At 49.1% G+C, this 23341-nt stretch overlaps 1 protein-coding gene across 1 annotated transcript in view; it reads right to left on the bottom strand.

Moving 5' to 3' along the window:
* Window positions 1–16558: 16558 nt before the first annotated feature.
* The window catches only part of ncanb (neurocan b), a 51096-nt gene continuing 44313 nt past the window's right edge, over window positions 16559–23341 (bottom strand). Inside the window, exons 12-13 of the mRNA XM_072699923.1 lie at window positions 21357–21539; window positions 16559–19373 (exon numbers count right to left, since the gene is read on the bottom strand). Of these exons, the coding sequence (XP_072556024.1) occupies window positions 19255–19373; window positions 21357–21539 (302 nt within the window). The 3' untranslated portion in view covers window positions 16559–19254. The remainder of the gene's footprint in view (window positions 19374–21356; window positions 21540–23341) is intronic.

Below are 23341 nucleotides of genomic sequence, written 5' to 3'. Positions count from 1 at the left end.
TCAACAATAATTAGTACAAAGACAGAACGGTAGCTCGTTAGAAATCATCACATCACGGCCTTGATTATCTGACGATGGCATGAGAAAACCCCCGCCACAGCCGCGCGTCTCCCAAACGCAAGCCTGCAGCCTCCTTCATGGATGTCTCCGCTGTCCAGCTTCGCCCCCAAAGACTCTGCACGGTTCACACAGCAGGAGGAAGGAAGGTGTGGACCAGAAAGTGAAATCACGTTCTGTTGACTCAGTGCGACACGCTTGCTTATGCTTATTCGGTAATGATTCAGACCTGATAGTAATAAAAACAAGCATGTTTTAACTGTGATTTAGGCCAAGGAACCCAATTTGACATACACTGTTCCTGCCATGTAACTGAAATATTAGTGCAATTACGGTCACAGTTACAGTAATGATACAACAAACTAAATGATAGCTCAGTACAGACGTTAGAACATATTATAGTAAGTGTAAGAGTCTGTGGCTCTAATGAGCCTCGTTCCTCGCTTAAGCAGTAGTTTTTGCCAGCATGGGGCTTTGAATTGAAATGTTTGTTACAATGCTTACGCTAATGCTAATGTTAAGTTCCGCTTAAAATGTCAAAACTAGCTGTATGCGTCCCGGAGCACCGTCAGCAAAACCGTTCTGCTGATGACGTTGGGATGGTCTCGTCCTTACGTGGCGCTTACGAGGACAGAGTGAGAAGTCAGGAATAGCACACCGCATGCAGCGTTTAACAAATGTGAATTTACACTGAATATTGCCCTTTCGAGCCTGTTAGCCGGAATATAGAACTGAATCTGACCTGTAGCTAAGCACAAGCATTTCGTAAACATAACCTAAACCCACTTTTGTGGGCTGCACTTGGGTTTTTCAATTTCTCGCCGACACCCGAGCGTGAACTATAAAAGGCTTAATTTGCCATTGTTCGAAAACTGAAAAGTCTCAAATTATTGATGAATGATTTTTATTTTATTCCATCTCTTATTGTTTCGAGGCTGACAGCTAGAAGCAGTTCAGCATCACTCACTCATTATTATGGCTGGCAGTTGCCATTGTATAACAGACTCCAACAACAATAGATTGAAAGTAGAAGCTGAATGTAATGCACTTGTCTTGCCTTTCTGCAGAGATATCCCATCAGTTGGAAACAAACATGTTCATATCTGTCCTGCCTTGGTTCCGGTCAGTCACGTGATTCACTGCAGCAATAAAATGGAAATGTGGTTTATTCAAGATGTTTTAATGGCCATATGTAACAAGCACATTGGAATGATTACTTATTCTTCCCAGTACCAGGAAGAACAGTCTTCAAAAAATCAATAGATAGACAATTAGATATGCAATAGCACAGTGAAGATGAATAACATTTAGACGTTATTTACAAAGTGGTGTTCTGTTGGCACAGTGTACTGGGTATGGGTAGATTAAAAGCCTTTAATCAACACAGTGAGTTTGAACGAACATGAATATGGTCTGGTTGTTCTTGGACCAACCCTTTCTCTCAGAACGGGAGCCAGGACCGCAGAGAGAAAGATGGCGAGAGAGTGAGAGAGCAAGCCTCTTCATTCTGCATTTCTCTGCTGGAAATGAAACGCAGTGACCTTGTAAGGACTGAGCACACCCCCCCCCCCCCCCCCCCAGAGTGAAAACAGCACAATATTGCGTAGCAGGAAGCTTTCATCTGCGCGCTGTTTGTCAGCCGCTGACAGGGGTCAGCAAACTCGAGGAACGGTTTGTACGGAGAAGGCACACCAAGCCAAAACAACACGGAGCAATTGAGACGTTACCAGATGAGCAGCGGATTAAGGACGTGGAAAAAGCCCTGCGATTCAGAATCAGTGATTATCACTCATCCACAAACTGTTCGCATACTATATACGTTGCATTTATTTATGTTTGTATATACACACATAAATGACTATAAACGTATATTTGTATGCATACTCACAACCCTGTACTTGGAAAAACACTTTGGAAGATTGTACAGATGTTACAGAGGTGATACAGACGTGTTAAATACAAATTTGAATCCCATCCCTGCTGGTGTGAGGTTGTTGTTTTACTGCCAATCCCTTGCACTGCATAAGAAATCGTGGGACATTGATGCATGGATGCTTTAATAGTTTTGAAGCTGCAGATGATGATAATGAATGTAGGCTATTGCTGACCCCTGGCCTATAATTCTCTCTCTCTCTCTCTCTCTCTCTCTCTTGTAGACGACCTTTTGTTTTGAAGAAGCTTTTTTGTTTGTTTGTGGTTATGAGCAACCAAATGCGTATATTGCAGAGTTTGGCGGTGTGGAGTGGCTTACGGGCTGCCTAGTGAGGCCAGACAGGTGGATGGCCCATTGAAATGTAAATCACTCTGGCAGAGGCTTGGCATAGATAAAACGACACAGGGAGTTCAATGAGGATTAAGAGATCGGCCCGTTTAGGCTGAAATCCAGCGCTTACATGAAAGGCAGGAAGCAGAGCAAACGGCCTGGTCCACCGCCCATCTGTCATCAGTGCACCAAGACAGATTTGTTCAGGCTGTAGAACAAACATTGTGAAGTTTGGGTTTCCAACAAAAAGATCAGAAAAAGTGATTTTATAACGGACATACTGAAAACCACTTCAAGTAAGGCCCCCTTCATACAGTAGCCACATACTGTGAAGGAGACGGGAATAAATGAATTAGAGAAAATATGCTTTTTGTTTGTTCAGTTAGAATTCTGGGTATCTCTGCGTTATTACTCAAACGCTCACAAGAAATGTACTCCAGGCACCTGTAGTTGGGTGAGTACTTGTCTTATAATGCCAGCCAATCAGAGGTATTTAACAAATCTGCATAGCAGATTTGCAGTCCCTTAAAGCCTATTAGAGCTTGATGGTTCACCATCTGCAGGGCCGTCATTAGCATATTTAACGACAGTGAGATTGTAAGCCTTAGAATCTCAATTTGTCAAGCCGCCTGGTAAAAGTTTGCTGCCATAAATGACAATTAACCTTTTACAACTAATCAGGGGCCACAGCAAGGCGCAGTGTAGAGTCGATCACAAGGACGTTCCTGTCCCATGGAAATAACGACAGTCCCTCAGTGACATTCCACACTCAGGAAGAGGAAGGCTGTCTTACTTGCTAGCCTTTAAAGGATAATGTCTGTTAAAATGTCATTTCAAATGTCAAATAATTAAATCTCAAACGCCAAAAAACTAACACACATTATAAAAGATATTGGAGGATGCTGAAATTATTATGAATTAAATCTTTGCCTCCAGTCCTGTCTATAGCCAAGGTGCCCTTGACACTATCATCAACAGGGACATGTGATTGAAACATGACTATTTTCTTACATGGGCTCAGGGGGACTGTTGTCTCACCCGTCCAGGGTTGGTGGTTCAAATCCCACCCATGGCTTGTATATGTGGAGTTTGTACCTTCTCCCGATGTTGTCGCGGTTGCCAATGGATACCATTTTATTCCTGCCGTCCCCAGACTTGCAGTTAGGTGAACTGGAGTCTCGAGATTGCACATTGAACGTATGTGTGTGTGTGTGTGTGTGTGTGTGTGTGTGTGTGTGTGTGTACAGGCTCCAGTTCCCCTCTTACACTGTACTCGATAAGTGATTAGAATATGGATGTATAATTTCCTAACACCACCTAAGTAAATATTAGAATGAATGTGATTAAACTGATTAAATTAAATCATAAATATTAATGATAGCTGAATGAAAGCCTGGATGTTACTCCATAAGGAATATATCAAACATTACATTTTTAATGGCCTTTGAAGTGTTACATTTGAAACTTTTTATACATTTAGCATAACAATGTCATGCACACAGAACTGCTGCAACCTTCTGAGGTTACTGACAGCACATTAGAAAGCAAACGGTAATTTATCAGCACAACCGCCTTCAGTGGATCTGACTGATTAATCAGAAATGCAGGTATACCAGGCTTTTTTATGGTTCTCACACTCATGGCCATGCAGGATATCTAGCATTAAAGCATCAGGAAAAAACAAACAAACATTTGCATATAGATTAATGATCTATCAAATTATGAGATGCGCCACTCTAAGAGGGAGCACACTAATTGCATTCACATTTCTAAAAGCTATTTAAAGAAACCCGAGGCGCATCTCTGATAATTAGAAGCAAACAGAAACTCGGTATTTTAAGATCTGATTCTTTCTAAACAATGTCTATTTTGGCAGTACTTTAAATAAAGAAATATAAATATACCTAAAAAAAAATATATAGCTCGGTCATAGAACGTAAATGGAACAAGGTTCGACTCGCCAGTGATAGAATTCACAGCGTTGGTAGACAGCAAAGGCAAACAAGGCTTTTGCAACAAGATAACATTCTCTGATTAAAAAGTCAGACCGTTTCTGTCAAGCAGCATCACCCGACTTATATCTGAGTAAGAACCAGACCTTTCCAGCAAAGCAATCCTGTTTGCGCGTTACACCTGTTGCGCAATTCCGAAAGCGCACTACACTGCCAATATTTTTAAGTCTTCGCCACGTCATTAATATGCGTAACAGGTCTTCATAATATTCTAAAACTAACTTTTATTCACTTCCGCATGAACAGCATAATCCAAAGGGAGCTACAACAGACTTTTCCATATCGTGGACAGCGCAATTTAGTAAACATCAAATACCCCTATGGAGCTAATGCAGTCTCTGAACGATTTGCATGTCTACAATGTAACTGTATTCATGAATATGAATGTATCCTCCTACTGACTCATTGCAGGCTACTTTTAAATGAAGAAGGTTCCCATTCAAAAAGTATTTTACATCTTACGTAAACCACGCATACACCCAGCCTTCTGCAACACTAGAAAGAGATATACAAACAGATATATAATACAAATTGTCACCATGAAAGCTTCGAGTACAGCTTTGCTCAAGAACACTTGCGTCAGCCGTTGCAATAGCGTCTTCTTCTGCTGTAGCAATGTGCTGTTAAGGTTTTTTCTTCCAGTTGCTTTGCATTATGCAAAAAGGCATTAAATTATGCGACCGCATTTGGAGGTTATGCATATTTCAAATTTGCAAATGTTTTATGCAGAAACCATGTATAAATGTATTGTTTAATACGTTTTTTCACTTTTGTTCTTGCGAGAACACGCTGGAAATAGCGCGTGCCCACGGGGAGCACAGCACGTCTTTGACCCCGATGAACAGCAGCGATGCTCTGGGCAGCGTATTTACATCTCGGCGCTGCATATTAAATGGCACGGCCCCGGAATCCGTTTTCTTGAGAGATGTAAACAGCACGATGTGTCACTTTTAAACCGAAAATTTAAAATTTCAAGGACGAAAAATTAAAGGCTTTCACTTAATTATCATCACGTGCCTACCCGCATCAGGTATAGAAAGTGAAATGTCAAGAGGCCCGTTAGAAAAACTGCTAAAGAAACAGAGATAACGGGATACAGCTCACAACAGGGGTGGATGATAAAGACATAGTGGCTTCTTTATGCGACGTGCATGTTGAAATGTCGTTAATTACCGTTTAATCCGAGGAGTGAATACAACATACTAATTGAATAAGCAGTCAATATAAAACATGTTCCCATGGCTAAAGGGATATCATGATCATGTTATAGATAGACATTAAATTGTTCAGCTTCAGGTTTAAGGCGACAGTAAACGATACAATAACAAGTAGCCTATATTTATAAGTTATAACAATTATTGCTGTAAATAATTAAAAATATATAATTAGCTTGAGAGTTAAAAAACTGATCGCTCAGTTTAATACTGCTTTTAACGGGGCACATTTGTTTGTGCATGTAAGTGGCGTATGTACATCTGAACTCTGTTTTTTGTGAAATTAGAGCCATTTGTCAGGACAGCTGGCTGGAAGCTCCGTCGTTTTGTTGCGACTCATCACGCCGCGTTATCCTCCACGTACCTGGCAGATAGCGGCAAAATCACGTAGATTCACGATCGCTGTTTACTTCGTCAAGCGTTTCCAAAACTTCGTCCTGATTAAATCTCAAACATAGTCAAGGCCTTTCATTTTTCTGCGTACACCTTGCACATTCCAAGGAATCTTCTAATCAGAAGGTCCGGCTCCAATTCTAAGCATTTCTCTGTTTGATCTGTAAACAAATAACTTCCCTTTTATGTATAATCACAGTTGCAGAAATTAATCATTTCCAGCTTAAGAAGGAAGAAGAATTATTTATTTGAATTATTTTAAGATGTTCAAGTATTGAGTTGACTAATTATTGTTGCCCAACCCAGCTATTGGTAATTACAATCATCCGACCAGTGCGATTACATGACTTCTAGGCTGCTTAGATTGAGCAAGTTCCTCCTACTGGTTGGTCTTGTGCCCAAGAGGGTTCCGGAACCTTCCCCAGTGGCTGACCATAACTCCTACCAGTTCCCTTTGCCTGTTCTCCCGGCAGCGTGCCTGCTTATCTGCTTGGCTTTGAAACACCGTCTGGACACATGCAGCTGAAGACAGAGGCCTGCTCAGTCTACAGCAGGGTTCTTCAACTCTGGACCTCGATTCCAAATCCAGGCCATGTTTTCAGTTCTCCCAGTTGTACAGATAGCGCAGACCTAGGGCGTTTCCCCGTCTGGAGAAGATGGCAGCCGCTCTCTGACAATTTTAAACAAACAGTGGAGAACAATATTACAGCCATAAAAAATGGTAAGCAAAAGAAAAAAAAGAAAACAAAAAACACAAGTTTACTTTGATAGTGCATGTAGGTACAGTGACCTCCTGTCCTCCAACCCCACAGTAGGCTAGTGGATAATGATCTGCCAATTCTCCTCGCCCAATCAGCACAGCCTCTCTTGAGGACCATGCATTTAAGTGAAAGATTGTGATGTTTTTCCCTGTACCACTGGCACAGCTTATCTATAATAAACTTGAACTTGCCTCCATATCTGGAGAATTACAGAAATTTCGAGCAGTTTCCCTGGAGACCCAGTGAGCGATCAACGTTCCATTTATGTTGTTTCCATGTTTCGATTCTAGTCCTACACACTTTTGACTACGTGTATCTCCACGATGTGGGCCTCTCTTGCCAGTATCTCTTCAGTTAAGCACTGGGGAAGAAGTGTAACATTCCAGACACGTCAGTATGGAGGAAAAATACACTTAGGTCTTGAAACTTTTAGTATGGCTTGCAACTTTTTTGAAAAACCCCGTGTTTTTGCCTTAAATCTAATTTTTCAGAAGCGTACTGGAGGATGGAAAAATGCATCAATGTTTCAAGTAGTGGTGATTTGGTATTGCTCAAGAGAAGAGCGTGTGCATTCATATTTGTGTACTGTTTCGATGGATTTACAATATAACGTTAAAACATATTACGTCAAGCCCAAGGTCTCTATCTCTACTCCACTTTCTGGTCTGTCTGTCCCCGCTGACCAGGTGAGGAAAGTCCTCACCCCACCTGGATCCCCTGCAGCTTGCCTACTAGGCGCACGTTGGTGTGAACAACGCTCTAGTCAACTCGCCCGACAGATCATACTCCCAGCTAGACAAATATGGCACCATTGCCAGTATCGTGTTCAATGATTTCTCAAGTGCATTTAGTGCCACCCAGACACTCTGTCAGGATAAGACACCCAGGACACTGCAGCCTGAAGCCCCCACAGTCTCCAGGATCATGGATTACCTATCAAACAGACGGCAACACGGACCAACACTGGGGCACCTCAGGGAACCGTCCTGTTTCCCATCTTGCTTACCCTCTACACGCCTGACTTCCAGTCCCACACCAGCTATTGCCATCTACAGAATTTCTCAGATGACTCCTACATTGTAGGATATAATGACAATGATGAGTCAGAATATAGAGGACTAGCAGAGGACTTTGGAAGTGTAAGTGGTGCAGGGCTGCAAGATCCTGGGGGTCCCCACCTGCAGGCTGGACTGAGTGATCATCACAGCAGTGCTGTACAAGAAAGGCCAAGGCAGACTCTACTTTCCGAGGAGGCTCAGGTCTTTGAATGTGTGTAGCAAGTGTCACGCCCCGCTCCGTCCGCTCCCGATGTGTGCCACGCCCACCTCATTACCTCCTGTTTTGCCCTGATTGTTCTAACCTGTGGCTTGTTGTCCGTGGCTTGTCTAGTGTATTTAGTCCTTGTCAGAGTCAGTTATCCCCAGATCAGTCATTGTGTAGTGTCCGTTGATGTTCGTGCCTGTACGTCTGCCTTCTATTAAACCCCGTTACCCTGACTACCTGGCTACGCTCGCCTGCTTCCTGCTTGCCCAACCCGCGAGCGTGACAGAATGACTGATCTCCGCGAAAGCACGAAGCAGCAGTCCGAGCACCACCGGCTCGGACTGCTGCAAACCTTCGTGTATTGGCAATCCCAGCCAGAGGTCCTGGAGGACCCGGTAGCCTTGGAGCTGGCTAGCCGGGGCCGGGACCTGCTCCAGGAGGAGCGCCCGCCCGGACAGCATTACCCGCTGACGAAAGCCCGGAAATGCCTCCGTCGGCTACAGCGCCGGCTCACCGAGCGAGGGGAGGAAAAGGAGGAAGCGACTCCATCACTCTACCTGGGAGCCTGCTCTCTCCTCCCCGCCTGGGATGACACCGCCGCTGTCCGCCTGACCAGCCTCCACCCGGAAAAGCCACCACCCTTGGAGGCTTATTACTACCGGCGGGAGCGTCTGGGCGTCGGAGGCATCCGCGCCGTAAGAGACGCTATTCCCCGGGTCCCGAGAGCCCTTAAAGGGAAGGCGCCTACGCGCTCGGCACCCCTCCTGCCGGTTCCGGATCTGCATGCTCCAGACCTGCCCGTGGCACCGCCTGCTGCTGCTGTTGCCGCCGCTCTGCCTGCGACTGCGCTGCCGGCTGCTGCCGCTGATATGTCCGCGGCTGCACTGCTTGCTGCCTCCGCCGATCCGCCCGCGGCTGCGCTGCCTGCTGCCGCCGCCGATCTGCTCACGGCTGCACTGCCTGCTGCTGCCGCCTCTCTGCCCGCGGCACCGCCTGCTGCAGCTGCCGCCGATCCGCCCACGGCTGCGCTGCCTGCTGCCACCGCCGATCCGCCCGTGGCTGCGCTGCCTGCTGCCACCGCCGATCTGCCCGTGGCTGCGCTGCCTGCTGCCACCGCCGATCTGCCCGTGGCTGCGCTGCCTGCTGCCGCCGCCGATCTGCCCGTGGCTGCGCTGCCTGCTGCCGCCGCCGATCTGCCCGCGGCTGCACTGCCTGCTGCCGCCGCCGATCTGCCTGCAGCACCCCTTGACCCGCCTGTCCAGCCCGACTCGCCTGTCCAGCCTGACCCGCCTGTCCTGCCTGCTCTGCCTGCAGTCCCTGCAGCTGCCACCGATCTGGCTGCGGCACCCGCCGCGGTACCCCCTGCTGGCCGCGTGCTGGCGGCACCCGCCACGGTGCCCCCTGCTGGCCGCGTGATGGCGGCGCCCGCGACGGTGGCCCCTGCTGGCCAAGAGACTGCAGCGCCCGACGAGGCGCCCCCTGCTGGCCGCACACCCAAGGTGCCCCTTGCTGGCCACGTGATGGCGGCGCCCATCCTGCCGGTACCTGAACTGCCTGTATTGCCCGTCCTGCCGGCATCTGAACTACCTGTGTTGCCCGTCCTGCCGGCGCCTGAACTGCCTGTTTTGCCTGTCCTGCCGGCGCCTGAACTGCCCGTTTTGCCTGTCCTGCCGGCACCTGAACTGCCCGTTTTGCCTGTCCTGCCGGCTCTTGAACTGCCCGTCTCGCCCGTCCTGCCGGCTCTTGAACTGCCTGTCTCGCCCGTCCTGCCGGCGCCTGAACGGCCTGAGGTGACCACGGTTACGGCCCCTCCTGGTCGCGTGCTGGCGGCGCCCGCCAAGGCGCCCCCTGCTGACCGGACACCCGAGGCGCCTGCCCAAGCGGCCCCTGCTGGTCGCACGCCTGCAGCTGCCTCCGCTCTGCCTGAGGTGCACGCCGCGGTTGCGCCCCCTGTTGGCCACGTGCTGGTGGTGCCTGCTGAGGCGCCCCCTGTTGGCCACGTGCTGGTGGTGCCTGCAGCTGCAGCTGAGGTCCCGGTGCCGCCTCCGCCTGCACCCAAGCCCACCGAGGCGCCCCCTGCTGGACTCATGCCCACGGCCCTGCCTGTGACCGCCTCTCCCGTCCTGCCCGCGGCCCCGCCTGAGGCCGCCTCTCCCGTCCTGCCCGCGGCCCCGCCTGAGGCCGCCTCTCCCGTCCTGCCCGCGGCCCCGCCTGAGGCCGCCGTTCCTGCCCTGCCCGCGGCCCCGCCTGAGGCCGCCTCTCCTGTCCTGCCCGCGGCCCCGTCTGAGGCCGCCGTTCCGGTCCTGCCCGCGGCCCCGCCTGAGGCCGCGGCTCTGGCTGCCCCGCCTGCGGCCACGCCCGCGGCTCTGGCTGCCCCGCCTGCGGCCACGCCCGCGGCTCTGGCTGCCCCGCCTGCGGCCACGCCCGCGGCTCTGGCTGCCCCGCCTGTTGCCTCTTTAGAGGCCTTGACTCCCTCGCCGTTACCCCGGCAAGGCCGACGCCCCCCAGGACCCCGCCTCTCCGTCTCCAGCAAGGGACGGGGACATAGGCGTCGGGCCCGGGTCCCGCCCGCCCTGCCCCCTGGCTCGCCCGTTCGGCCCCTGGCTGTGGCTCGGTGGCTGCCTGCGGGTCCTGCGCCTCGGGGTCGGCGGTCGCCGCCGGGTCCCCCCCTGGATCCTCGGTGCCAGTCCTCGGTCCCGCCTCCGGCTCCATGTCGGCCGCCTCCGGGCCCCCCTGCTCCGGCTTGGCGTCGGACGGCGCCTTCGCCGGCTCCGGCTGCGCCTCCGCCTGCCGCGGCTTCCCCCTTCTGCCTGCCTTCCCTGGTGTTCCCTCCTGCTCCCTCCGTGTCCCCTCCGTCACTCCCTCGTCCCGTTCCCTTGGCCCCTGGGTGGTCCCCTTCTGCTCCCTTCTCCCTCTCCCCTGCGGCCCCTCCGGCCGCTGCCCGTCGCCCGCCTGGGTTCCTTCGGGCGCCCTTTGTTCCTCCTCCGTTCCCTCCTGGCCCTTTCGTTCCGCCTGTCTTTGTTCCTGGTCCCTCTGTTCCTCCTCTGTGCACTCCTGGCCCCTTCGTGTCGCCTGTGGGTGTCCCCTTTGTGTCTCCTTTTTCTCTCTGCCTGTCTGCGTTCCCCGTCCTCTGTCGCGTCCTGTCCTTCTTCTTGTCCCTGTTTCTGTTTTGTGTCTCGGTCCTGTTTCCCTGGTCTCGTTGATGGTTTTTGCTTTTTGTCTTTCAGGTCCTGTTCCCTTGTCCCGTCCGTCGCCTCCTCTCGGGCGCGCCCGGTGGGCGCGCCTTTGGGGGGGGGTTATGTCACGCCCCGCTCCGTCCGCTCCCGATGTGTGCCACGCCCACCTCATTACCTCCTGTTTTGCCCTGATTGTTCTAACCTGTGGCTTGTTGTCCGTGGCTTGTCTAGTGTATTTAGTCCTTGTCAGAGTCAGTTATCCCCAGATCAGTCATTGTGTAGTGTCCGTTGATGTTCGTGCCTGTACGTCTGCCTTCTATTAAACCCCGTTACCCTGACTACCTGGCTACGCTCGCCTGCTTCCTGCTTGCCCAACCCGCGAGCGTGACAGCAAGCTGTTGTGTATTTTTTATCGGTTTACAGCGGCCAGTGTGTGTTTCTACGCTGTGGCCTGCTGAGGAAGTGCCATCTGTTCAGGAGGCAGTAGCAATGAAGAGGTTGTTGGCAAAATGGGACAATATTATGAATATGTCTGTCAGGATGGGTCACTGTCCTGTGTCTGTTCCCTGTTTGGCCAGCAGGTTGCTGGGCATCCTGTCCTAATGCGTTCCCCTCTCCCATGGCTGCAATGTGGCTAAGTTTGTGATGGGCTCAAAGCTGGCTAGAGATCAGTCTCACCTTGTTCAAATGTTCTTGTGTCCTGATTTTTGTTATGCTATCTTGTTAATTGTTTTCTTGCATCTCTGTTTGGACCCTTGTTATGTACCTTAGTTACACTACCTGATTGTTGTATGTAGTCTTGTCGTATGTTCTGTTCCCACGTTCAAGTGTCTCCTCGTGTTTGTATGCTTAGTATTTGATTATTACGCTCTTCTGTTCTTTGTTGCCCCTAGTCTATTGTGTTTGTGGTTAATTAGTAATAGCCTGCATCTGTCCCTTGTTAAGCCCATGTTACCTATTGTATTTAAGTACCTTCCTTTGCTTTCATCTTCAGTTGGTCATTGTATTTGTCATTGAATTTGCTACATGGTTTGTTCCAGTCTTGCTCCCTTCTCTAGTTCATTAGTTTTTCTTGCCTGTGTTTAGACCCCTTGTGGTTCCTTTTGTTTCTTGTTTTTTGAGTTAAAAAGTCCCTTCGTTTGTTTGAGCTGCAACATGGATTGTCCCTTTGTCCTTCCGCCATGCCCGTCTGTAACTAATTCTGTCCCTCCACTGCAGGGGGCGCTATCCTGGAACACGTTTAGCAACCAGCTCATTCTAGCAATGTGTCACAGAGAAACACTATTGGGGGTCATCTGCTGGCATCAGACACCACAGTCTCCTCCTGACCTACCAGTCCAGGAAGCATCTTGTACAATAAAAAAAGAAATTCTCAGGTGATCTTCTAAACAATGTTACGGCGAGACCTACATTGGACAGTGGGGTGGCGAGTTACTCCGTGGGTTAGGCCTCTCCGTTTGTGATTGGAAGGTTGCTGGTGTGAGACCTGGCCTCACCAGAATACTAAAATCTCCATTGGACCTTTGAGCAAAGCCCTTAACCCCCCAAGATGCCCCCGGGGAGCTGGATAAATGACCTGACCCTGCAGTCAGACCCCAAGCTTTGCTCTCAGTTATGTGTGTGTGTGTGTGTGTGTGTGTGTCTCAAAGGAGAGTAAAGATGGGATATGTGAGAAGAAGCATTCTAATGTACTTGTGTAAATAAAGTATCATTTAATTTCATTGGGGAATTGCAATTTATAAAGTAAAGTCTTTAAATGTCCACTAGAGTGCTGTCAAAATCCACATTAAACTGGAAAAAAAAACATATTGCATAAGATGTGGCTCTCGCTCAGTGAACCATTGCTAATCAGGGAGGCCAGAGGACGAGTTATATTTAGATGTTTAGATATTTAACATGTTGTTTTTCAAAAATTTGAAGCATTAGCTTATAAATAAAAATTAATTTCTTATCTGTTGACTTACAAACGGTCCTGGTAGGCTTGCTTTGTGAATTGCAGCGTGTGCTTTACGGATTCTCTCTGGAAGGCTTAAGAATCCTGACTGCGTTTCCTCTCTGTCCGAACTCTCCAAAAAGCCTCCCGTAGAACCCTAACCCACCTATTCCCTGTGGTTCTGTCTTACTTCTGCTATGCGCGCCATCATACTTCTGACAAACCCGCCAAGTCGTGAGCTGAAAACCAGAGGCTGCCGTCATGTATACACTGACTCGGGAGAAGGCCCTCTAGTGAAGTCCCACAGCCGTCCATCTTCACATCACCACTTTGACTGAGAATCTTCTGGCTTACTGGTTAGTGGTTGGTCGTGCAAAATGCAGGTCACACCTCAAAGTTGGTATTCATGGGAAGCAAACCTTCCAGAGCCTTCTACACAGTTTCGTGGACTCCATTCTCCTACCAGGCATCTTTCTTAGCATGCTGACCTTCCCAAAGTCCCGTTGTTCAAGTCTAATACATGCTTTGCCCTTCATTCAGTCTCCACCTTATCAAGCACGATTGCCGGTCCTTCACAATAATTGCAGTTTATGAAATGCATTGTTCACCTTTTCCGAAGCAGATCATTCATATTAAGACATGTTTTCTATTTTTGCAGTACCGCTCATGGGTATATTTTGGGTAACCATTTCCCTGCTCAAACAGGGAATTTCCAGGCTTAATAGGTGTGTTTGAGCCTGGAAACTGTGCTGCAGCCTGGCCTTCCAGGACCAGAATTGAGGAACCGTGCTTTAGACTAACAAGGATAACAAGGATCAACGCCTAGTATGGTTTCATCAGTATCCATTATCTGGGTGTTTCATCCAAATATTTCTTGGTGGTGAGTGACTCAGGGAGTTGGGGCCCTGTGATTGGATGGTTGCCAGTTCAAATCCCAAGGCTGGGCCCTTAAATACGGCCCTTAACACCAATTGCTCCAGGGAATGGCTGACCATACTCTCTGATCCATACTTGTACATCAGTTTAGATTAAATCTTCTGCTAAATATATAAATTTCAACCATGTGTCAATCTGCACTGTGTGGTATCCCGCAAAATTGACTCTAGCAATTGATCTGTTATGTCTGCAGATAATGTTTTCTGATATGTTTTTCAATGAAGTGGCATGACATTATAACAGTCTACTATTTCCTAGTAGAAGTAAGGATTTAGGTTCAACAGACGGAGCCCGTAGAATGAAGGAAAATGAAAGCAAGGGTGTTTTTACACCCCCTCGATGTTTGCACAGCTGAACGTCCTTATATGCGGAGGGCAATCAACTCCCGCTTTGCTCAGAGTTCAGAGCATCTTCTGAAGTTTTAATCTTTGCACTCACAAATTTAACTTAATTTGCACTTAAAACCCCATAAATCTACTTTGTGCTTTTCGGTCTTCGTAATCACACGAGGAAAATGTAAAACAACTACTTTGATCACTAGGGGTGAGACGATGCGAGACTTCATCTTTGGAAACTCGGCATGTCAGCAAGGAGGGTTTACAGTCAATGACATCCATCCATCTATTCATCTTCAAACCGCTTATCTAGGGCAATGACATGTGTTTAAAAATTCATTTCAGGCCTTTATGGAGAAGTTGCCGTGCTCAGTAATCATAGAAGCATAGAAGCGCACAGCTGTGGGATCACTACCTGTTTCGTAACAATGGATAGTTGGCTGAAACTGAAGGAGTCTGACAGTCTGCAATAAACATGCGGGACTTGCAGGCCTTGACATTTGTTTGCCATCACTAATAAAACCATCACTCTAGTTGCCAGAAAAAGAGAATGAGTTCAAAAGACGGCATGCTAGTCTACAGTTCAAGGAAGTTACATATGACCTTATACATTAATATATCAGATAAACTCAATATCCTTTGACACTGAAAACTGAACCTCAATTTCAATTTAAAATGCAAACAAGACAGGGGACATTCAATAACAAGATGGATCCAATCAGTCCTTTAATGTTTTCATTTTTTTTTTCCAATTTTGTAAAGAACAAAATACAATGACAAGACTAGAATTGATAACATCTAAGAATACTGATCAATACATAAAGGCCACATTTCCAGAGCATCCCCCACCACACAAGCAGCCTCTTACAGGCAGATCACCAAATCGCAGTTACTCCGACCCCCCCCGTAGGCGTTTGTTAAGGTTATTAGTTGGTTTTAAAGTTGCTACAGCTTTGGGAGGTTTCAGAGGGCTGCGTGGCCCGGAATGCTTTGTAAATGAGGCCCCTAAGGAACAAACAGATATCAAGATTCCAAAGTATTTCAAAAATCCCACGGTATTTACATCACAGAGTAGAAATGCTTTACAGGCTCTGGAGCGAGATACACGTCTGCTTTTGTTTTTGGATTTCCGGTTCTTTCTCATGACCACTTGCTGGTTTAAACCCAGAAAGGCGCTTTGTCGGTGAGTTATTTTCATCTGTAACCAAGCATTTGATGAAAGAACAGATCTTAAAACATCAAGATATAAATAAATACACTCATATATAAGACATGAAATCATGGCATCAAACGTTCTGAAGTGTTTTACTCTCTAGACAAAGAACTCAACTGTCAGGGCTCTTTGGGGCAAATAAACAAGAGCTTTTTCTGCTGCATCCACGGCACTGCTCACTCCCGGCACCAAGTCACGTTAGATAATCAGTTTAAAAACATTCATCAGGCGAAGGGGACTGATTCGGTCGCTTTCAGTTTGCAATCACTCTACAATGGGGATGAGCTCGTATGTAAGATAAGGCAAATACGATCGCGAAAGGACATGCACGTGCACAAACACACACACACACACGCGCCCGCACGTACATACGCACACCGCGTGGGCGATATCGTACAACTGGAGGCACTGCGAGGAGAGTGGGAAATTTGACGTGAAAGGTCAAATGAGCCGGAAATGGAAGCTGAGAAAGTCGCTTTGGGGTGGATGAGTGCGAGCAGACATTTCGGAGTACACGGGGGTGCAGTAGGGGCCATAGATACCCCGGAAGATACAGGGGCCCATGAATACATTACATTATGAATCTTATTGGCCGGAGAAAGGGCCCAAGGTGACGTTTTGTGGGGGGGGGGGCGGGGACTACACCCCTAGGTACAGGTCTATACAGTGAAATCTGCCTAGAAAAGCGCACATGTAGTGTATGTGTGACTGACTGCAGCTTTTCCCACCAAATGGATATCCTGTACGGATATACCTCCAAGCCCCGCCCCTCTAGTGCAGCAGACGAGAGCTGTGTTCACGTGTGCTCTGTCATTGGCCCTTAAATTCTGGGCTCGGCCCGTCTCATCGGAGACCCTACAGAGATCCTTAAACCCCCCCGATACCATCACCTCTCTGGGGCTTTTCTTTTGGTCGTCTGAGTCACAGCTGGGACAGAAGGCCGCTTCTAATGAGAGCGCGGTGGAGAGCGGATCAGAGCCTTGGCGTGGGGGGGGGGTGCCCAGTGCGAGGTTCAGTTTTGCTGCAGTTTTGATTATCCGCCATTCTGGGTCCGAATGGCTCTCCTGCCTCCTCCACACGCTGTGACCGCTGAGGAGAGGGATGCCACACGGATCTCCGGCAGCAACAAGGCTGCACGGATGACAGAGACAGCACTGCACCCGTTAACCTGCGGATTTGTGACAGCCACATGTCCCTCGGCAGCGACCCCCCCCCCACACACACACACGCCAGCCGGGGGCTGTCGGGGATGCCGATCCATGCTGCAGCGGCAGGTGACACAGCTCAGCCTGCCGCTTACTTAGCCGTTAGCTCACATGGGAGCCGAGCTCATCGGGCTCTATCACATTTGTAACCCAAAAAAAAAACAAGGAGCTCTGCTGTAGTCATTGATGGATCTGTGGTTCTCGTGAAAAGTCTATATTAAACAGAGGGAATGGTGTCTCACCGGGTTCCTCTGACCGCTCGCCGCTTCCCTGTCCTATTTCCCCACACCTGTGTCGCCTCGACAGCAGGACAAAAGTTTCCTTCATCTTGTGCTTCCGAACATTAATCTTTTATTTTTACGATGGTGTGGGCAGGGATCAACCCCTATAGGGTCATAATAGGCCAACGGCTCTCGCCCGTCGCTGTCGGTAATTACGCTTGCCGCGATGCTGTGCCGTAAATCCAGTCTTACCACTGAAACACACGCCCGCCGACACATCTGAGACACTCACTGCCGATAAAGGAAGGGATGAAGACGGCGGTGAGCGTGGAAAGCAGACTCGTTAAGGAGCTGGCTCTCTCGCGGCTCGTAAACGGGCTGTGAATGGCGGCGCGGCGAGCGGGATGAAAAGCCAGGCCGCTAGGAAAGCCGCAGCTGGCTTTTGAAGTCTCGCCCCGGGGCTAAGAGCGGCTCCTATTTAGTGCTTCATCTTCCTAATCAGAGTCTGCAATCAGGCTGTCTCGTCTGAGGCCGCTTGTCTGCCTTTTGAGGCCGCAACCGGGGAGTCTGTGGTGGGAGGGGGGTTGTGGGGAGTGGGGGGCGCATAAGGGACATTGAGTCATTTTTAATAGGAACGATGCGTCTCAGAGTCATCTGCCAACAATCTGCCTATGAAGATCCGCACCAAATTTGCACCTGAGAGATCAATCGCTCTCTGGTCTGGTTGCAAAGCCCCTGCAAGCCCCCCGATTCGCCTTCTGGCTAATTCTATTCGGCGGCAGCGTTTCCGTGGTGATGACTGACAGGTGGAACCTAAGCCTGCCGGATGAATTGTATCCCCGCTGGAATCAATCACGCTGCGGCCATTGTGATGTCACAATATAAAGTCTGGGAAATACAAGTATCAGAAATGCAGGTAGAAACAGCCTCTTATTGCTCTGAGTGACAGATGCTGCGGAGATACAGCGTATAAATTATTGAACGGGCTGTATTAAGATTGACTGTGCAGACATTCAGCCCGGTTCCCCATTATTCCATGAGGTGCAGAGGCAGCAGAAAGACCCCGGATGGCTTGGAAAGGGGCTGAACCGGTAATTCCGGCTTGATATCAGGAAGACAGGCTTCACAGGAGAGGCCACGCAAAATCTGACCCTCCGCAAACCATGCGAGTTCTACTCGTCCGAAGCGGTGAACACCCACATGGCAGAACCCTTAATCGACATGGCCCTTCTGTAGACCCTCAGACCCTGGCCCCCACCACATCTCAGATACATGTGCCCATGCCCCCCCCTCAACTGCCCTCTCTCTGCTCCACCCTCGATCCTTCTGCTCCACACTGCCTTCACCTTCCATGCGGTGAAAGGTCTCCCATGCGTGAGATCGCTTCATTCCCGTAGCCGGACCCAAGCGAATAGACCCGACACTGCTGCTGAAGATCTTAAACGACTGGATACTTTCACTAATCCACATTCTTACTGGTGTCTGAATATTACTCTTTGCGATGCAAAGATACGACAGCGAATTGAGAGAGATCTAGTACATACCACTACTCTTCTTGAAGAAAACAGGGAAGGTTTAAAAGAGATATGAGATACAAAAAAAACACCCTTTGGGGTGAATCGTGATGAGACGTCCATCTTTAAAATAAGCAAAGCAAAAACCGTCGCTTTAAGGGCCACACCGATGTCCAGAAAGAAATAAAGTCAGTGCTAAAGGGCCACAAGCATGCAAATGCACACCTGCCTCTGCTCCCTGGCCTGACACTCTGCACGTGTGAAGAAGGATCAGGGGCGGAAAGTTCAGCTCCCGGAAGTACAAATCCAGACCAAGGTTTCGTTTCAACCAACCAGCTGAGCATAAAGAGTCACATTCACAGGGTACTTAACGGGCTGGTTGGAACAAAATCTTGGTCTGGATTTATACTTTCTGGATCTGAATGCTCCACCTCTGAAAATGATACAGTATTTACAACTAGTTGTTTACTAAATTCCATCCTCTACCGTAAAATGAATATTAAAGACGAACAGCGGCCTTAGAAAAAGGGAGGAACGATCTGGAATAATCGAGAGGATAAAGGGGACGGATTCTTTAAAGTCTGAGACGGAATGGGGGAGGGAAAATGAGGATGAGGGCGGAGGAAAGGCTTGCTATAGTCCCCTGCAGGCCTGGCGGTCGCCTCTCAAGCCTCCCGGTCGAGCTGAAGCGGCAGCCTGACCCCGAAGGGCGGGGCCGGGGGGGGAGGGCGAGAAGCTGAGGCTCAGGGCGCTTCCGCTTAATAGTGACCGCGGCCGTCCTCGTCGCCGTGGTGACCGCCGGCGCCGTGCTTCCTGTGCTTCCGCCGCTCATGCCGGGACTTGTGGTGATGGCGCCGGTAGCGGTGGGATCGCCGAGCTGAAAAAGACGACGGATGAAGAAGGAGTTTACAAGACGAACAGCTGTTAGCGAGCATCCAGCCTCGGTCCCAGCTCGCCTTGATTGTACTTCTTTGTTTTGCTCTTTCTCACAATCCCCCAGTGGTAGTTCGAGTTGTTTTAAAGTCTTGTACCATGTTGATCAAGGTGGTTTTTATGTCTGGTGCTGCTCAATGAGGCAGCCTTGGTTTTCTGTGGCCCGTGTCGGGGGTAATGGGAGCCAATCGGAGGGGAACGGGCCCGGAAGCGTGAGACCTGGGTGGTGACTTTCCGTTCCTCGTTGTTGGGTTTGGGCTCAGCATATCAAGCTGGTGCACTCCCTGACAGGATCTGCTGATGGCGCTCTCGAGGCAGCAAACCAAGGTGCCGTGGTTGACTTAGCCCCTCGGCACCGTTCCTTGCTGGCTGAGGGCCTCCAGAACCCATGCAGCTCATGACAAGCTGTCAGAGATGGACCAGGAGGTGAGACCGAGACATCTGATTGGGTGGTCCGCCTTCACTAGTTGCGTGGACCCACTTCCTCTACAATCTGATTGGCTATCTCTCTGAACCAATCATTTTTTCGTTCTGCCCTCAGAACATGTTTGTGCAAGTAAAACTCCCATGAGTGTTCAGAAAGTAAAAATCCAGACCACGATTTTGTTTCAACCAACCAGTTGAGTAGTCCGTAACTGTGACATTGTACACTCAACTGGCCGATTGAAGCAAACCCTTGGTCGGGATTTTTACTTTCTGGCCCTGAACTTTCTACCTCTGCAGGTTGTACCGCCAAACTGTGCCCTGCTGTGCTGGAGACGTCGGCTCTCAGCTTGCCGTCCATCGCAGCACCTGCGCAGTGAGACCCGTTCCGTCCCTGAGACATGTCCAGGTCCCTAATGCAATCCACAGGGCCGAGGAGTTCCCCACACTGTCAGAGTTTTACTGTCATCTTTACTGGCACTTACTGTAACTCACCCTGATGGCCAGTAAGCCGCTCATGATTAGAGCGGCAATGATCTGAATTAAAGCACTGAAATAGTTTTCGCCACTAAGCACTTTGTCCTGAGAGTCGGCTTTATAAAACGGGCCTCCGAAGCACGTCCTGTTGGGGACCCACGTCACTTCACTGCTTTGTAACTGCTTCTCATCCAAGATCTCTGTATATACCAGCTGCAGTCATCGCAACTTTTTTCTGCACGTACTGCAGAAAAGTACAGTAAACTTACAGCTCCATTGTATGTAATTTGCAGAGGAAAAAGGACTACAGCGCTATTGTGGCTTCTGCGATAATGAAAACGGTGGTTTGCTGAGTAACAATGGGGTCCAACACCACCAGGATGGGAGGCTTGGATGCTGTAAAGCGCTTGGATGCTGTAAAACGCTTGGATGCCGTAAAGCACTTTGATGCTGTAAAGCGCTTGGATGCTGTAAAGCGCTCTGAGACAATGTAATGTTGTGAAAACGCGCTATACAAAAATAAATTTGTTGTTGTTGTATCTGATGAACAGGTCTCCATATATCGTCCTTAGTGCATATGAGTGTGTTTCCTGCGACGGACTGGTGTCCCATCCAGGGTGCACACTGGGGTAGGTTACAGGCCTACTGTAACCCTTTAGTAGATGGTTATGGAAATCAGTTGCTAAGTACGTTCCCAGGAAGTGTCTGGAAGCTGGACTTGGGACCAGAAGGTTCCCCAGATGAGAGTGCTGTGAAGACCTTGTACTCTGTCTTCAGGGGTAAAACATCTGATGATAATTGCAAAAAAAAAAAAACAACAACATACTGTTATGGTCTAAATCACAGGCAGGTGGCGTAGTGGTTAAGGACAGGTATGGTGACAGTGAAGTCTTGTGGTTCTGATCCAGGAAGGGCACTGCGGTTTCATTCCTGAGAAAGGCACTTAACCTGAATATCTCCAGTGCTACATTCAGCCACGTAAGAGAGCACAGTGCCCCCCCCCCCCCTCCCCCGGGTGTCCACTCACGCTTTGTGCAGATGATCTTGGGCCGGTCCCACTTCCCATTGGCGCGGCACTTGGCCGTGGGCACGTGGCGCTGGAGGAAGCCGTCGGCGCACTGGTAACGCACCACCGAGTGGATGTCGTAGTGGGACCGCTTCCGGCCAATCAGGAATGCATTGTCCACAGAAGGGGGCGCTCCGCACAGCACTGGGGAAGGGAGAACAGGAGTCATGCCCCATTAATGGCTTCATGCGGCATGTCAGTGGGCTGTCTGCAGCCGTGCTCTGATGCGTGGGTGTGCCGGAATTAGATTACCTAGAATTAGATTACCGGTAACTTCGTTACTGCTGGCACTGATTAAAAAAATAAAGCTATTAATAGAAACTACCTTAGGACTAGTTTAGACCAGAACACAGAAAATGTTTCTCTGTGTAAGTGGTAAGGAGGATTTGGAAAAAGCCGTTTCGCAATGTGCTGAAACTACGGTCTATATATACATTAAACCATTGAACAGTGAGAAGCCCTTTCTGATGTTAAGGTCTTATATACATCATAGCAGATCTGACCCGGTCAAATGGGCCTGGCAGAACTGGGCCGACAGCACACAGCATACACTGCCCACCTCCCCGATTCTCCAGATGACCCAAACAGCACCTCAGTCTTCGGGGGGGGACACAAGTGCTCACGCTGTGCTCACGTTAATTCTCTATGCATGTGCACAAAGGATCAACCACAGGTGCTCATGGAAACTGCCAGCCGGATCCGACCCGACCCGGCCTGAGAATACACACCTCTCCATTCCATTCCAATGCTCAGACTTAACCAGTCCACAACTCCCAGTTAATTTTTAATCAGTACTATTTTTAGAAATGTCCTTCCTTTTAACTGCAGTATCAAAGTGTTGATTCAAAAGAGCTGTGATTTTAATATGCAGATTATTCATATGAATCGAAAAATGAAAACGATTGAGTAATTAAGTAATTAAGGTGGCGTGTTGGGGAGGGGGCTGTATGTAAGGTTTTACTCCAGTGACCCAGCAGGGAGGTGGGACTCCTGCCCCCTAGTTTAAAATCTCATCCGTAGTCCCAGTACATCACTAAATTTCCAGGTCCAGACAACCCCAAATTATATATAATTTACCACAATTAATAAATGGAGTGTAAGGGGTGTCAGGTCTTGTCTGCTGTTCCCATTCCTCACCCTAGAGGGCGCTCTTGGTAATGACAAATTAATGCTATATGAAAGACTGAGTCCTGGGAGCCTTTGTGTGGCAAGGCTGTCCGTTCCGTGCTGGATAATCATGGATTCCGCAATAGCTGATTGGTCCCCAGGGCGGCGAGTTGCAAACCTTTAGCGGCCTCAGAGCAGAAACTCCGCCTCCTTTTCCAATCAGGGCAGGAGCCCAACGCCATTAATCCTGCAGTCACATTTCATGCCACATTTACAATCAAATTAATCGTAAATTTGACCTCCCCCCCCACAAAGATGTCGAATGGGAGGAATTTAGCAGAGGATTGATCTGGAGGAGGTGCCAAGCTTGTTGGAGGAGCTGACAGCTACTGGCTGCCACCCCTGCGGAGACCTTAAGGGCCTCTGTGGGGGGCAGCTACCTCACATGGAAGCGGCAGAGATGGAGACAGACGACCAACAGAGCAGCAAGTGTCACTGAGAACGACCGAGACGCCAATCAAGCGTGAGTCACCCCAGTGTTCACCTCAGTCTGTCTGATATTTTTATAAATCCTTCAAGATTCCCGAATCAGGCATATAATATGGAGTTTCACCTCAAAGGCTTATAGAATGTATAGAGCATTTTCTGTACTGTACTGTAACAGCTCCTGACTGCTAGTCTGGCAGAAGCTCCGAATGTCTATACTCAGCTCTCCAGACGAGCAAGTCAGAGGATTAATTTGATCTTAGTTACGTTTTCCAGGACTCCCTAGTTGATTACAGCACCTGAAAGTGATTTCTTTTAAATCATTTACGTTCACATATTTAGCAGAATCACTG

Source organism: Paramormyrops kingsleyae, chromosome 15, assembly GCF_048594095.1.
Source record: "Paramormyrops kingsleyae isolate MSU_618 chromosome 15, PKINGS_0.4, whole genome shotgun sequence".
NCBI lineage: Eukaryota > Metazoa > Chordata > Actinopteri > Osteoglossiformes > Mormyridae > Paramormyrops > Paramormyrops kingsleyae.
This window is presented reverse-complemented; position numbering and strand designations above follow the sequence as displayed.